We start from the raw sequence: 12,220 nt of genomic DNA, 5'->3' as shown, positions 1-12,220 counted from the left end.
CTGATGCCTGGAGTGAGAGGGGGTTAGTATCACAAGTGAACAGTCTACTGGGCACCAGGAAGTGAATCTGCCCCGTGAACCTCTGGAGGAGAGGAGAGCTCTGTAATGCTGAGAGTCTGAAATCAACACCCTTAAGGCAAGAGTGCCTGGTGCAATTGGCAAAAAGATCAGAATACAAATACAGGCTGAAGTTAATTCTCCAGGCTGCTTCCAGATTGCTGTATCCTGCCATATTATTAAATGACCAGCATATATTGGTGCAAAGACTTGGTAAATTCAAGGTTTACCAGACAGACACAGCCTCAATAGTCCCAGAAAAGCTTGGAGGTTCCTGACTGGTTTTCAGCTACCAACAGCAGTCAAGAAAAAACTATACTGAACCTACTGCTAGGCCCTAAACCAAGGATGATGTAGATTTTATTCCCTGGGAAATAAACCACAAGCACTGGGTCATTGTCTCACAGCTCCAGTCCTATCCTGAACCAGACACCCTATTGCCAAGGGCCGACACAGCAACATCTCCTGTGAATATGGGATGGAGCAGCTTCTGCCCCCGTCCTGGAGTCTCCTGAAGATGCAGATCAGATAAGGTACAGTACAGTTATCCTAACTTCTCCCATAAGACAATAATGACCTCTACAGAGAACGGTATCACTTACTATAACAATGCAGTACCAGTTTTCACACATCAGTTCCAACCTACTGCATTCACTGGTCAATTGTCCCGGCTCTCCAGTGCTCGACATCGGTTCTCTAACTTCATTTTTAAGTGTTGCAATCCTGCAAAACCCAGGAGTCTGACCTACCTAATACCTGCTGTATCCTCTAAAGGATTGCACATGAAAAACAATGAAACCGTGAAGCTATATGGGATATAAATGCAGGAACTGGCCCTTGGTGTTCATGTCTATAGGTGCTCCAGGTTCTCCACAGAGGAACCCATCTTATCGGCAAAAGACCTCTGAATGAGTGAAGAGCAGAACGTTCTGTTATTCTGTCCAAGTGTTCTTCCCCCGGAAGACTACACTTCCAGAAACACTGGCGCAGCAATGACCAACAATAAGTGTAAAGTGCTGAAACTATAGTGTGGTTCTTCCCAGGATATCCAGTAGGTTTCCCCTACTGAAACCTCTGGCACATATTCTCCCTTTATTCTACATGAAGATATCCATGGTGGTGTTCATTAGGGTGGAGGTAGCAACGTTCTCATTCTACACATGGTGTCCACGTGGGAGCACCCTGCTGTGCGAATGCTCAACTATCATTTCATTCACTGGACCCAGGAATCTCCTCAGAGAGAAGGAACGTCATCCTGATCTCCGGCATCACAGAAACAATCCAGCAGGAACTGGACAATTCCTGATTCAGCACATCCATGGGGTCACTTTCTGCTTGGAGGTTTTTGCACAGCCACGTGCCACTGTGCTTACGTCTTCGGAGGAGGAACCCAGCTAACCGTCCTTGGTAAGTAACCGCAATATTCCTCTATAATCATTGTCCAGCTAGTTTATTACTTGATTTTTTAAAAAAAACTTTGCATCTTTTTGTTCCAGGTGGTATAATATATCACACTGAAATTGTTTTCTTTCCTTTTACTCTGTGGTTAAGAAGGGGCTTGTAGTTCTAGCCTCAGAATTTATCACAAGTGAAGTATTTTGTTTTTTAAAAAAACTGATATAGAGTTTCTCCCCTGAGTGAAACAATTTCTAAGTTCCTTGCGCTAGTTTGTTTGATGTTGGTTGGCTTTTTTTAGATCACAGAAGGTTTTGCGGAGGTAACTGTGACCCAGTCAATTAGAATTCTGCTAGTTTATGCAGCAGGGATGTTTTTGGTTTTCCTCCTTTCTTTGAAGGAAAAAACCCCCAGATACAATCATTTAGAAAGGGAACGCTGTGCTTTTATATAGGAGCTTTGTTATTCAGAAGACTGTTGTGTCACCAAGGCAAACTGCCACTCTGCTTCTGAGACAAAACCAACACTTCGCTTTCTTCTTCGAGTTCAGATTTCCACCACTACCCAAAAATAGTGCAGGAGTTACATTGTTAAAGTTAACAGTGATTGGGCATGGAAAAGTGAGAAAAGGGGGCTTCTTAATTCAGGCGGCTGCAGGTTTTTCCTGCTGAAACCCCGGCACATATTCTCCCTTTATTCTGCATGAAGATCTCCCACTGAGCTTCACGTGGGATCAAGGGGCTGGTGAGACATATTAGGCTCTTTTATGACAGTCTCCAATATCAAAATGCACTTAGAAGAAATATGGCAAGGGGTTATTAGTGACAGGCCTGGGCCATCTGGGTCCTTGTAGTCAGGGGAACATGGAGACTGTCAGCGGTAACAAGAATTTATCAAACCTGCAGTACCTTTGGGGAAATCCCAGCCCCACTGAAGCAGTCGGAGTTTTGCCATTGGCTGCGGTGGGACCAGAGTTTCACCCATTGTGCCTTGTGAGGCTCTCAGAGTATTTTACAATAGTGGTGACTATTCCTTACGTCACAGCTGGGGAACGTGAAGCGCAGAGGCGAAGTGACCTGCCCAAGGTCGTACAGCACATCAGTGTCAGAGTCAGGAATAGCGCCCAGGTCTTGTCACTCACCCCCTCCCGCTCTAGACCTCCCTTGCTAGACAGTTCTACTTACAAAGGGTCGCCTCCTCCCCTTCCCCCCCACCCCCCGGGGAGGGGCTGCACAGCCGAACTATCACCATCGGCAACAGTTACAACAAACAGAGCCAAACATAAAATGCTCAACGCCTAAACTAAGGGGCCTTATTAAAATAAAAAGGAAACTTCCCTGAAGGGTTGCAATAGCACTGAGGCTTCCAGCTACAACAGGGACTCGAGAGCTAGACAGATTTCGGTTCCTCCCAAACCCATAAGGCACAAAGAGCTGGTCAGTATTTTAGAGGGGAAAACTACTGAGGTTAACAGAAAACGAAGCTTAAAGGCTGCAAGACCCTGCAGAACAACGCTCCTAAAAGTGCGATGTTTAGGAAGAGGAAGCCTCCCTAGGAATATATTCGCCTGTTTGCGGGATTGTGTCTGGAATAAATCCAAGAACCCTACAACAAACAGATTATACAGCAAGCTCTGGCATTGCCTTCATTTGCTTTGCTGAACTCAAGACAATGGAGTTTGTCCTGCTAACGGGCTAGATCATTATCTAGGGCCTGATCCAAAGCCTATTGAAATCAATGAGCGTCTTTCCATTCAATTCAATGGGCTTTGGATCACACACTCTCTTAAGTTTCCCCATCTTTATTTAAAACTGATAAAATCCCATTAACTCTCCATGGAAGAAAAAAGCTGAAAAGTGGGTTTTATAACATTTTATTAAATAACTTTTTAAAAAAAAATATCCCTCAAAAATACGTTTGCAGCTTTGAATGTTATTTTCAGCATAGCCTAGTGGAGATAATTATCTCCGCACTGTCTGGGAGCTTGCCTCAGGAGTGCAGGGCATAGGAAGAGGCTAACAGTTGGATACAGTCATTGAAAGGGAAGCATTTTTCAACAGACGGGGCACCCAGTTTTCTGGTACTCCAGCCATGCAAAAACTAAGTAAGTGTTCTCAGCTATGGCTCCAAGGTACAATGAAATCTGATTAGTGGTGACAGTCAGTACCTCAAATACTAGCTGCATTTGTTTAATAGCGCCATGTACAGCTTGGAGCACGGACGCTGGCAGCTGTAGCATGCTGCTATTGATGAGAGTTCGGCGCAATGCCTCTGTCAGATGTTTTTCCTGATAGCTCTCAGCACGTGCTGAGAGCTGAGGTCTGAGCCAGGGCCCAGTCCTCAATTCTTACTCCTCTAAGTAGCCCTTACGCGGCTAGCCCCATTGTAACATTAAAGTCATTGAGAATATGCACATTGGTCATGACTATTCACAGCAATAGTTGGACTCCAAGCTCCATTGTCATATGGGGAAAACACTCAAACTGAATGAAAATTGGTGATCACACCCATTTAGCTCTGAAATCTTTTCCTTCCTTCTGCAGTGGCACTTTCTAGAGTTCAGCTGATGTTAAACATTCTCCTTAATCCTCACACTGAGTCTCCTTGTCTTGTAGGTCAGCCAAAGGCATCTCCCACCGTGCACCTCTTCCCTCCATCCTCAGAAGAGATAAAGACAAAGAGCAAAGCCACACTGGTGTGTCTGCTGGGCAGCTTTTACCCAGGGTCAGTCCAAGTCACCTGGAAAGCTGACGGCCAGCAGATCTTCACTGGAGTGGAGACAACCAAACCCTCCAAACAGAGTGACAACAAGTTCATGGCCAGCAGTTACCTGTCTCTGGATGCATCAAAGTGGAAGACCCATGAGACCTACACCTGCCAGGTGACACACGATGGGAAGAACTTCGAGAAGTCCCTGAAGAGCTCAGAGTGTTCTTAACAGGGGGCTCCGCTGGTTCCCGTGTCAGTCACTAGAGAGTTTCCCAGGGGAGCCAGGAACCATAATGCTGATTTCCAGCAAAACTGCTTCCTGTTAAATGTGATCCCTTTGATGCCCGCTGTTATTCCCATGTTCCCACTGCTCTCGCCCCTCTGCATTCCCTGGAAATGTCCTTCCTGCTTCAGCCTCTGATGCAGCCTTGTTACGATATTAATAAAACCAGAAACATTCAGCTATCGCTGTGTCTGTGCAGAGTTAAACCTCTCCTGTCCTCTTCACACGTACTGACTGTATTTGAACTATTTACATTATCTTCCAATAAAACATGTACCTTTATCATCCAAATGTTCATCCTTCTGCATCTGAATCTCTTTCGCGTTACACTTTTTCTTAGCCACTTACTACGTGAATGCTAACAGCACAGAGCTGGCATGTTATTCCTTGGGAGTCATAGAAGAGCTAACGATTGATCTGATCTAAGGTGGTAACACCAAACCCAGGGGTCCCTACTGCAGAAACTCTCCCCTGAAGCAAGTTCTGTTGGTTAATTACAGAGGACCAAATTCTGCCTAAATCCCATTGAAGTCAATGGGGCTAATCCCAGAGTAAAATGGGATACATTCCAAATGAGCAAGGATGACAGAATGCAGAGATGTTTGATTGCGTAATGCGAACGCTCTAGTTACAATTAAATCAGAACAATCCAGGCTTCTCTGAGGTTTATAGCTTTAGGCTGCTCACAGTTTCTGATGAGTCAGTTCACACTATTGGACTCAAATACAATTGCCTAGTCTCGCATCAAAACCACACACAGTGTGGAGGTATTGTTTCCCCTTAGCGCAATGACAGTGTCTAAACCTGCAGATACAATGGATATACCAGACAGCAGCACTTGGTTCCCAGTGGTACCTAAGTTCCCACGGGGGAGTTATCAAGGACTCCAAGTGCCCAGGTTAGATGCAACCAAAGGAGATGACTTTATTAAAATAGAGTCTTCAGTAACGATGTACACTTTAAAATAATAATTGAGGAGCTCAAAGCGTGTGGGGAATGGGTTAAATCAGTTTGCTCATGGAAGGACGTGAGAAGGACGTATGCACCATCTAGCACTAGTGTTTGGGGTCCCCTCCCTGGCCTGCCAGGTTCTCCACCTCTGAAAAGGAGTTAGGAATTGAGGACAGGGGAAGAACCTGTCTCCTTCTTTCCTCCCTCTACCCAGATCTGTACAATGGACACCGGCCAGTACTATGCATGGTGCAATGAGATACATGCGCACACACACAGGGAGGGAGCTGTGAGATGGAGCCAATGAGTTTGCAGTTAGGTTTTAAAACATTTACTTATTAGAAGGCTCCAGGCACAGAGTAACTTTCCTTTTGTTGAGTGGCTACAATGTAGTTGTTTCATAGAATCACAGAATATCAGGGTTGGAAGGGAACTCAGGAGGTCATCTAGTCCAAGCCCCTGCTCAAAACAGGACCAATCCCCAGACAAATTTTTGCCCCAGATCCCTAAATAGCCCCCTCAAGGATTGAACTCACAACCCTGGGTTCAGCAGGCCAATGCTCAAACCACTGAGCTATCCCTGCCCTCCTTGCACTGAAATTTGAGATGGACCCAAACCTGAAGTCCTGCTCTGGATCTGAATCTCAAACACCCCAAAGATCATAGTAGGGTAGGGTGGAGTGGGGATGGGAAGGGAGGGGAGGAGGCCTTGAGCTCACGTTTTTGCCTCTACATTGGGGCATGAATCCTCCGCCATCCAGAGTTCAGCACTCGGGAGAAACTGGCCTGATCCTCTCTTGCTGACCCCTGCTTTACACGGGGCTCGTTGTGTGGACTTCAGTGCAGTTTCTCCCAGTTTACGCGGTTGTAAGTGAGGGGAAAATCAGGCCCAGGATGTCTCCTCTTTCTCCAGCGATGGAAGCCAGCGATCAGCATCACAAACCCCTCACTAGCCCCTTGCTGCGACTATAGCACCCTTTAGCTAACAGCCATGGTAACCAGAGAGCACCATTCCGAGGCTATTTAACGGTGTCAGTGATGGGATAAAGAAACGAGGTTCAGCTCCTAGTGGCCATGTCTCCACACCCCAAAATTACCACCACAGACAGCCCCTTTATGGGCCTTTACAGTGGAATGGTCAAGGGCTGAATTGGCCTGGACATCTGGGACCACTCACCCTAGAGCCAGGCCTTCCCACTTAGGGTTGAGGCGCATTGGCAGGGCATCATGGGGAAATCCTACGTTACGCCTCTAAAGAGGGCGGCGGGCTCTAGGCCTGCCAGTCCAACCCCTTTCCTAAGCCCTACAGCCCTGGGTGCCCAAAGTTAGGGACCTAAGTCCATACTTAGGCACCAAATTGAGTGGCTTGGTTCTCCGAGGTGCCAAGAACTGCAGCTGGAACCAGGGCAAAAACATTGGCGTAAAAAAAAATAAAGAGACAGAAGAATGGTAAAAAGAAAGTGTCCGACAGACCCTAGTGCCCATTAGAGGGGTAAAAGCAGGACGGAGCTTACATGGGTTATGAACAGGGCTGCGCATGATGGGTCATTACCCTGAGAGATGGTCTCTGAGTACAGAAAGCCATGCATGCAGGTAAGCACTTGGAATCATTGAGGAACGGCAAAGGCAGGTACTGACCTAGTGTCCTTAATGACATCAGTTAGTAGGTTTCCAGGCCAGCCCCATCGAAACCAATGGAAGCTTTGCCATTGAGCTCAGCTGGGAGCAGACAGGCCCTTACTGCTTGGAACGGCTTCCCTCTTAGCCAGAAATCTCTTCACTTCCCAGAGAGTTGGACATTCCTTCAGGGAATCCATCCAGAGCAAACACTTGGAGCCAGATTCTCTGCTGTGGCCAAGAGCCGCTCCGTACAGCGGGGGATATCGGGGGTCAGGATGAGGACATCAGGGGGTCAGTTACAGCCCCATGATTCTGGGCCTGACCCAGAGCCTGTGGGTGTTTGTTCCATTCGTTTCAGGTCCTATGAGCCCAGCTGTCCCCAGCAGGCTCAGAACAATGGGACGAGACTGGACCCCAACCCTGCCCCCAACATGTTTGACTTAAATTCAGCTCTATAAATGGGCGAAGGGGTGGGGGTGGAGGAGTGTATTCTATTCAAACCAGTTTGCCCACCCCTAGGACCCTGCTAGGACCACCCTGCTTGGTGTTCCCAATAAACTCATTTCACCTCTTGTGCCAGAAGTTTCTACAGAGAGAAGACATCTCATCCTGCTCTTGGGCATCAGCGGAATAACCCCAAAGGAGTTTTTCCATGCTGGATTCATGACACGAGTGGGATCTTCCTCTCACTGAGTGGGAGGTTTTTGCACAGGTGTGTATCATGGTGGTGGATCTTGGTGGAGGAACCCAGCTGAACGTCCTCAGTAAGTAACTGGAATAGGCTTGTACGATCTTCTCTCCAACTGAGAATTTTTTCCTTTCATGTTCATCTTTATACTTTTAATCTTTTTCCCCGGGACAGGTACTTCTCCTATGTAGAGTGTTCAGAAATTGTTCTCTTTTGCAAGATACCACAAGGTGCTTGTCAACCAGGAGCAGCCTGAGGGTCCCAAAACCCCTAGACTCTTTCCAACAGCCTTTTACAGGAGTTTTAGATTTCAGTTAGGGGGAAAATACTGTCCGGTGGCCAAGCTGCATAGGAGCCCCCACATAGCTCCTCTAAACTGGAAGCCAATTACTCTTTTAAAAGGACAGGTTTGGGAGTCTCCTTTCTCAGCCGTTTACTGCATAAAGCCTGAATATTGTGGCCATAATTTTCAAAGGTGGCCACTGATTTAGGGTGTCAATTTTTGAGCCCCATAGATCCCCATATCTGAAAATCAGGCTAATTCCCAGCTGCCATTGACTTTAATAGGAGTTCTGGGTGCTCAACAGCTCCGAAATCAGGACTACGTTCTCTCTGGCCGGGCAGGGCAAACCAAGCCATCCCCCTTTGAAAAGTCAGCTCTAGAGTTCTGCAGTGAGTCCAGGCAGGAGCTGTAAAGTCATAGCACTGGGCTCTCCATTCATTTCAAGTCCCTGCCCTGGTGTGCCTGACGAGCCCCCGCCCCTCATCTGATCATTTTCCCCACTAGAGATGTCTCCAGAAGGTGCAGAAAAGCCAGTTTAACTCAGGCTGTTCTGCTTTCCGGCGGGGAGAGGAAATCTCACTAATTATTGATTAAAAGATTTGCTGAACCGTGTCCTGAAGCACCAGTCTGGAAGTGAATCATCAATGAATAATACATCAGTGAGCTACTGCAGAATCCTCTCTGCAGCTTGGCTTCGTTCTGGGAGCGAGGGCTCTGCCAGTTGCAGCGACTCTTGCTAGTCAGAAGTCTTTTAAACAAGACTTGACATTCATCATTGAAAATGCCTTTTTATGGGTTGCTTGTTTGTTGAATGGTCCCTAAAATGTCCTTTTACGAGGGGGTTCATCGGGGCCTACCAACTCCATTGGAGTCAATCTCATGACTGCTATGGGAGCTGGATCACACTCTAGCTGATTTTAGGATCGGAAAAGCAGCTTACGGGAAGTGATGGGGTGCGGGGTTTCTAAGCAGAGTCCCTGCGCCGAGGGTACAAGGCAGAGAACGTCCCCATTTTTATTCCAAAGTCACCTCCCCGGTAAGAGGGAACAGCTAGCTGATGTGGATATAAAACTCACCCTGGGCTCTAGTCTCTGAGCATGCTCTGAGCAACACGAGTAACATCTGTCGCTCATGGTGCATTTTCTCGCTCCTCCTCCTCGACGAAGGACACTTTAGGAAATGCCCCTCGGCTCACTGCTGGGGTAGACGGGCGTCCGAAGAGGCCCCGTCACTGCTCTTGCTGTTCTAGCTCCCCACAGGAGCGGGCCCAGGTGCCGCATGCATGGGGGCACTCCAGCAGCTGCTCCCTGCCTAGCTCCTATGTCTGTCGGAGCAGTGGAGTTAGGCAGCTGGGAGCAGCTCATGCAATAGCTCGGAGTCTCTCTGTTCTACGAGTGGGGCAGCGCAACGCAGGACGAGGCTCATGGCATTTAGCCACAAGCCCTGAGTAAGGGGGTGCTGCGGCGTTCTACTGCTGCAGGAGACCTCAGACAAGGGTGGGCCCATTAGGCTGCCAGAGGATGCTCCCCGAGGTACAACAACCTGCCCTTCCCCCTCCCGGCTCAGCATCCTGCTCCTCCAGGAGCAGGACGAAGGAATGAGCATGTCCCAAAGGGCAGGGCTTCCTGGGACTGCTGCTGTGGGCACCCCTTGCCAGGGGCATGGAGGGAAGCCTCTTGCTTTCCCCTCTGGATGTACCTCAGTGGAAGACCCAGGGGACCTACACCTGTCAGGTGACACGTGATGGGAAGAACTTTGAGAAGTGCCTGAAGAGCTCAGAGTGTTCTTAGCCCTCTAATCCCGAGGGTGCTCAGCCAGTTTCTGTGTCAGTCAGTAGGGGGTTCCCCAGAGGAGGCAGGAACCCTACTGCTGATTTCCAGTAACTCTGCTTCCTGTTTGACATGAGGGATCTTTGCTGATCCCTTTGATATCTGCTCTTATTCCCACGTTCCCACTGCTCTCACCCCTCTGCATTCCCTGGAAACGTCCTTCCAGCCTCTGATGCAGCCTTGTTCTGCTATTAACAAAACCAGAACCATTCAGCGATCGCCGGGGCTGTGGAGAGCCAATGGGTGTAATCCAGCAGATGTACATAACTTGGAAATGCTTTAAGTAAAGGTAAAAATGGACACACACATAGCATGGCCCAGGCCTGCGCCCTAGCCCTCCCTAACAGGAGTGGGTGACGCCGTACTTGCATATGCATTGGATTGCTCCTTATTTCCTCATCTTATAAAGCTCAGGGCCATGGGTTTTGCGGTGTGCTGGCAGGGGGAGAAAAGTTTGTTCAAATACATTTGTGAATAGCGAGTGACCGGCCAGGGCTACCAACGAACGCCGTACATCTCTATGAGGCCTCTCACCCCAGCTACCCAGAGGCTCAGTGCTTCGGCTGCTCTGAGCTGACTCTGGCGGCTGCTGCTATGTTTGGGGTGAGGGAGAGCGCACCAGGGCCGGCTCCAGGCACCATCCGACCGGGCACGTGCTTGGGGCGGGGCGGCGCTTGGGTTTTTTTGTTTGGTTGGTTTTTTGGTTCAGCCGGGCCATGCTGGAGGGTTTTGTTTGTTTGTTTTTGTTTCAGCTGGGCGGTGCTCAGGGGGCTTGGGCAGTGCGGCGCTAGGAGGGGGTGGGGGCTTGGGCGGCGCGCAGGGGGGGTGAGGGTTGTTACGGCGGGGCGGCACTCTTGGTTTTTTTGCTTGGGGTGGCAAAAAAGTTAGAGCCAGCCCTGGAGAGCGCCATGTTTGCAGCAAGTTCTTTGTATCAAAGCAGCTGTGAGCTGGATGCGGCTCAGGTGCCTTCTCAGTGCACACAGGTTAATAGGCAGACAGCAAGGGGTGGGGGGGTCAGGAGAGCAATGTAAGGTCCCACCCCTTATCGCAGCTGAGAATTCCCATGGGTTCCAGCCCGGCTGCTCGCCAGGGTGCGGCTTTGCAGAGTCTGGCCGCACAGCAGTTTGAAGAAATAAAGATCTGTGTTCCCTGGTGATCACAGCCACGCGTGCAGGGTGTGTGTACACATGGGCGGCTGATGGGTACTGCTGGGTTGGGGACTGATCTAAAAGGATCATTGCGCTGGGCAGGAGGAACATAACTGGGGGTTTCCCAGGCTCTTAGCAATTGCATTGGCACAGACCCAGAGCGCAGAAAGCAGAGTTCTGCTCCCAGCCCCCTCGCTCTCCATCCCCCATCCTGTCCCTCTGGGTTTCCTGGTCCCCTGAAACTCCTCCCATGCAGCTCCCTCTCCGTCCCCATCTCCTGGCACACTGCCATGCTCCCCAGACCCAGTATCCTGCCCCTCTGCAGCCCCCACCAGGTCTAGTGGGAAGTATGCAAAGCGTTAACGAGAGGCAGTGCACCCCCAGGCCATCAGACGTCTCACTTGCCATTAAATTAAACCCTATCTGTGAATTTTCAGCTCTCTGCTTCCCTGAGAGGTTATTGACAGGGGCACTGGAACAATTTGTCTAGCAGGGGCGCTGCGAGCCATTGACCCAAACCCTGTATATGATGGAAACCACTTCCAGCCAGGGGGTGCAGCTGCCCCCTCCCCCCCCACACACACACACTTCTAGTTCCAGACCTGTGGTTATTGATGCACAAGCTCAGCACAGAAGACGACGCAAGAGCGAAGCTGCCCGTGGCTGAAATGCTGGCCCTGCATAGCTAAGGCTCATCCTGTGCTGCACGCAGCCACCCCGAGAGAGGCAGAAGGATTGTGAACACAGGAGATGAGTCAATATACAGGGGTGCCATGCCCAGGGAAGAGACAGGAGGGGAAGGGTATCATGCCAGGGAATGCTGCTTTCTGCTCCTAGTTCACATGTCATATTTTACGCATCTAGCCCACTAATAAAGCTGATCTCGGTCCCCTGAGGCTGCAATCCCATGTTGATCACCTGGTTCCATGTGCACCATAGCGAACAGGCCAGCACATGCTAGAGGACCCAGTTTGTTCATCACTGGCTAAAACAGAAGCGAGGCAGCAGCAGAACCCAGGACAATCGCACCGGTCTGGCTATCCTGTCTCTCCGAGCCAAATCCCCAGCTAGTGTAAGGGGGCGTCTAACTCCACGGAGGTCAGCGGATCTTTGCCAGGGACACCAGCGGAGGGTCTAGCCCTAGACCTTTATTGGAAACCCTCCTTTTCAACCCTTTTTAAGTCACATACGGCGATTAATGAGATACTCCCATCCTTGCCCCCCCAGCCACGCGAAGGGCCGGCCTCACTGGGTAGC

General features: G+C 49.5%; 1 gene segment (V, D, J or C); it reads left to right on the top strand.

The window, feature by feature from the left end:
• The first annotated feature begins 1,049 nt into the window (after positions 1 to 1,049).
• LOC120386285 lies at positions 1,050 to 4,729 on the top strand. The segment is given in 3 exon segments: positions 1,050 to 1,065; positions 1,411 to 1,464; positions 4,068 to 4,729. Coding segments are annotated over 3 exon segments (393 nt in total).
• Positions 4,730 to 12,220: the final 7,491 nt, after the last annotated feature.

This window comes from Mauremys reevesii, linkage group 18, assembly GCF_016161935.1.
Source record: "Mauremys reevesii isolate NIE-2019 linkage group 18, ASM1616193v1, whole genome shotgun sequence".
Taxonomy (NCBI): domain Eukaryota; kingdom Metazoa; phylum Chordata; order Testudines; family Geoemydidae; genus Mauremys; species Mauremys reevesii.
Note: the sequence above shows the minus strand (reverse complement) of the source record. Positions and strands in the feature narration are given on the sequence as shown.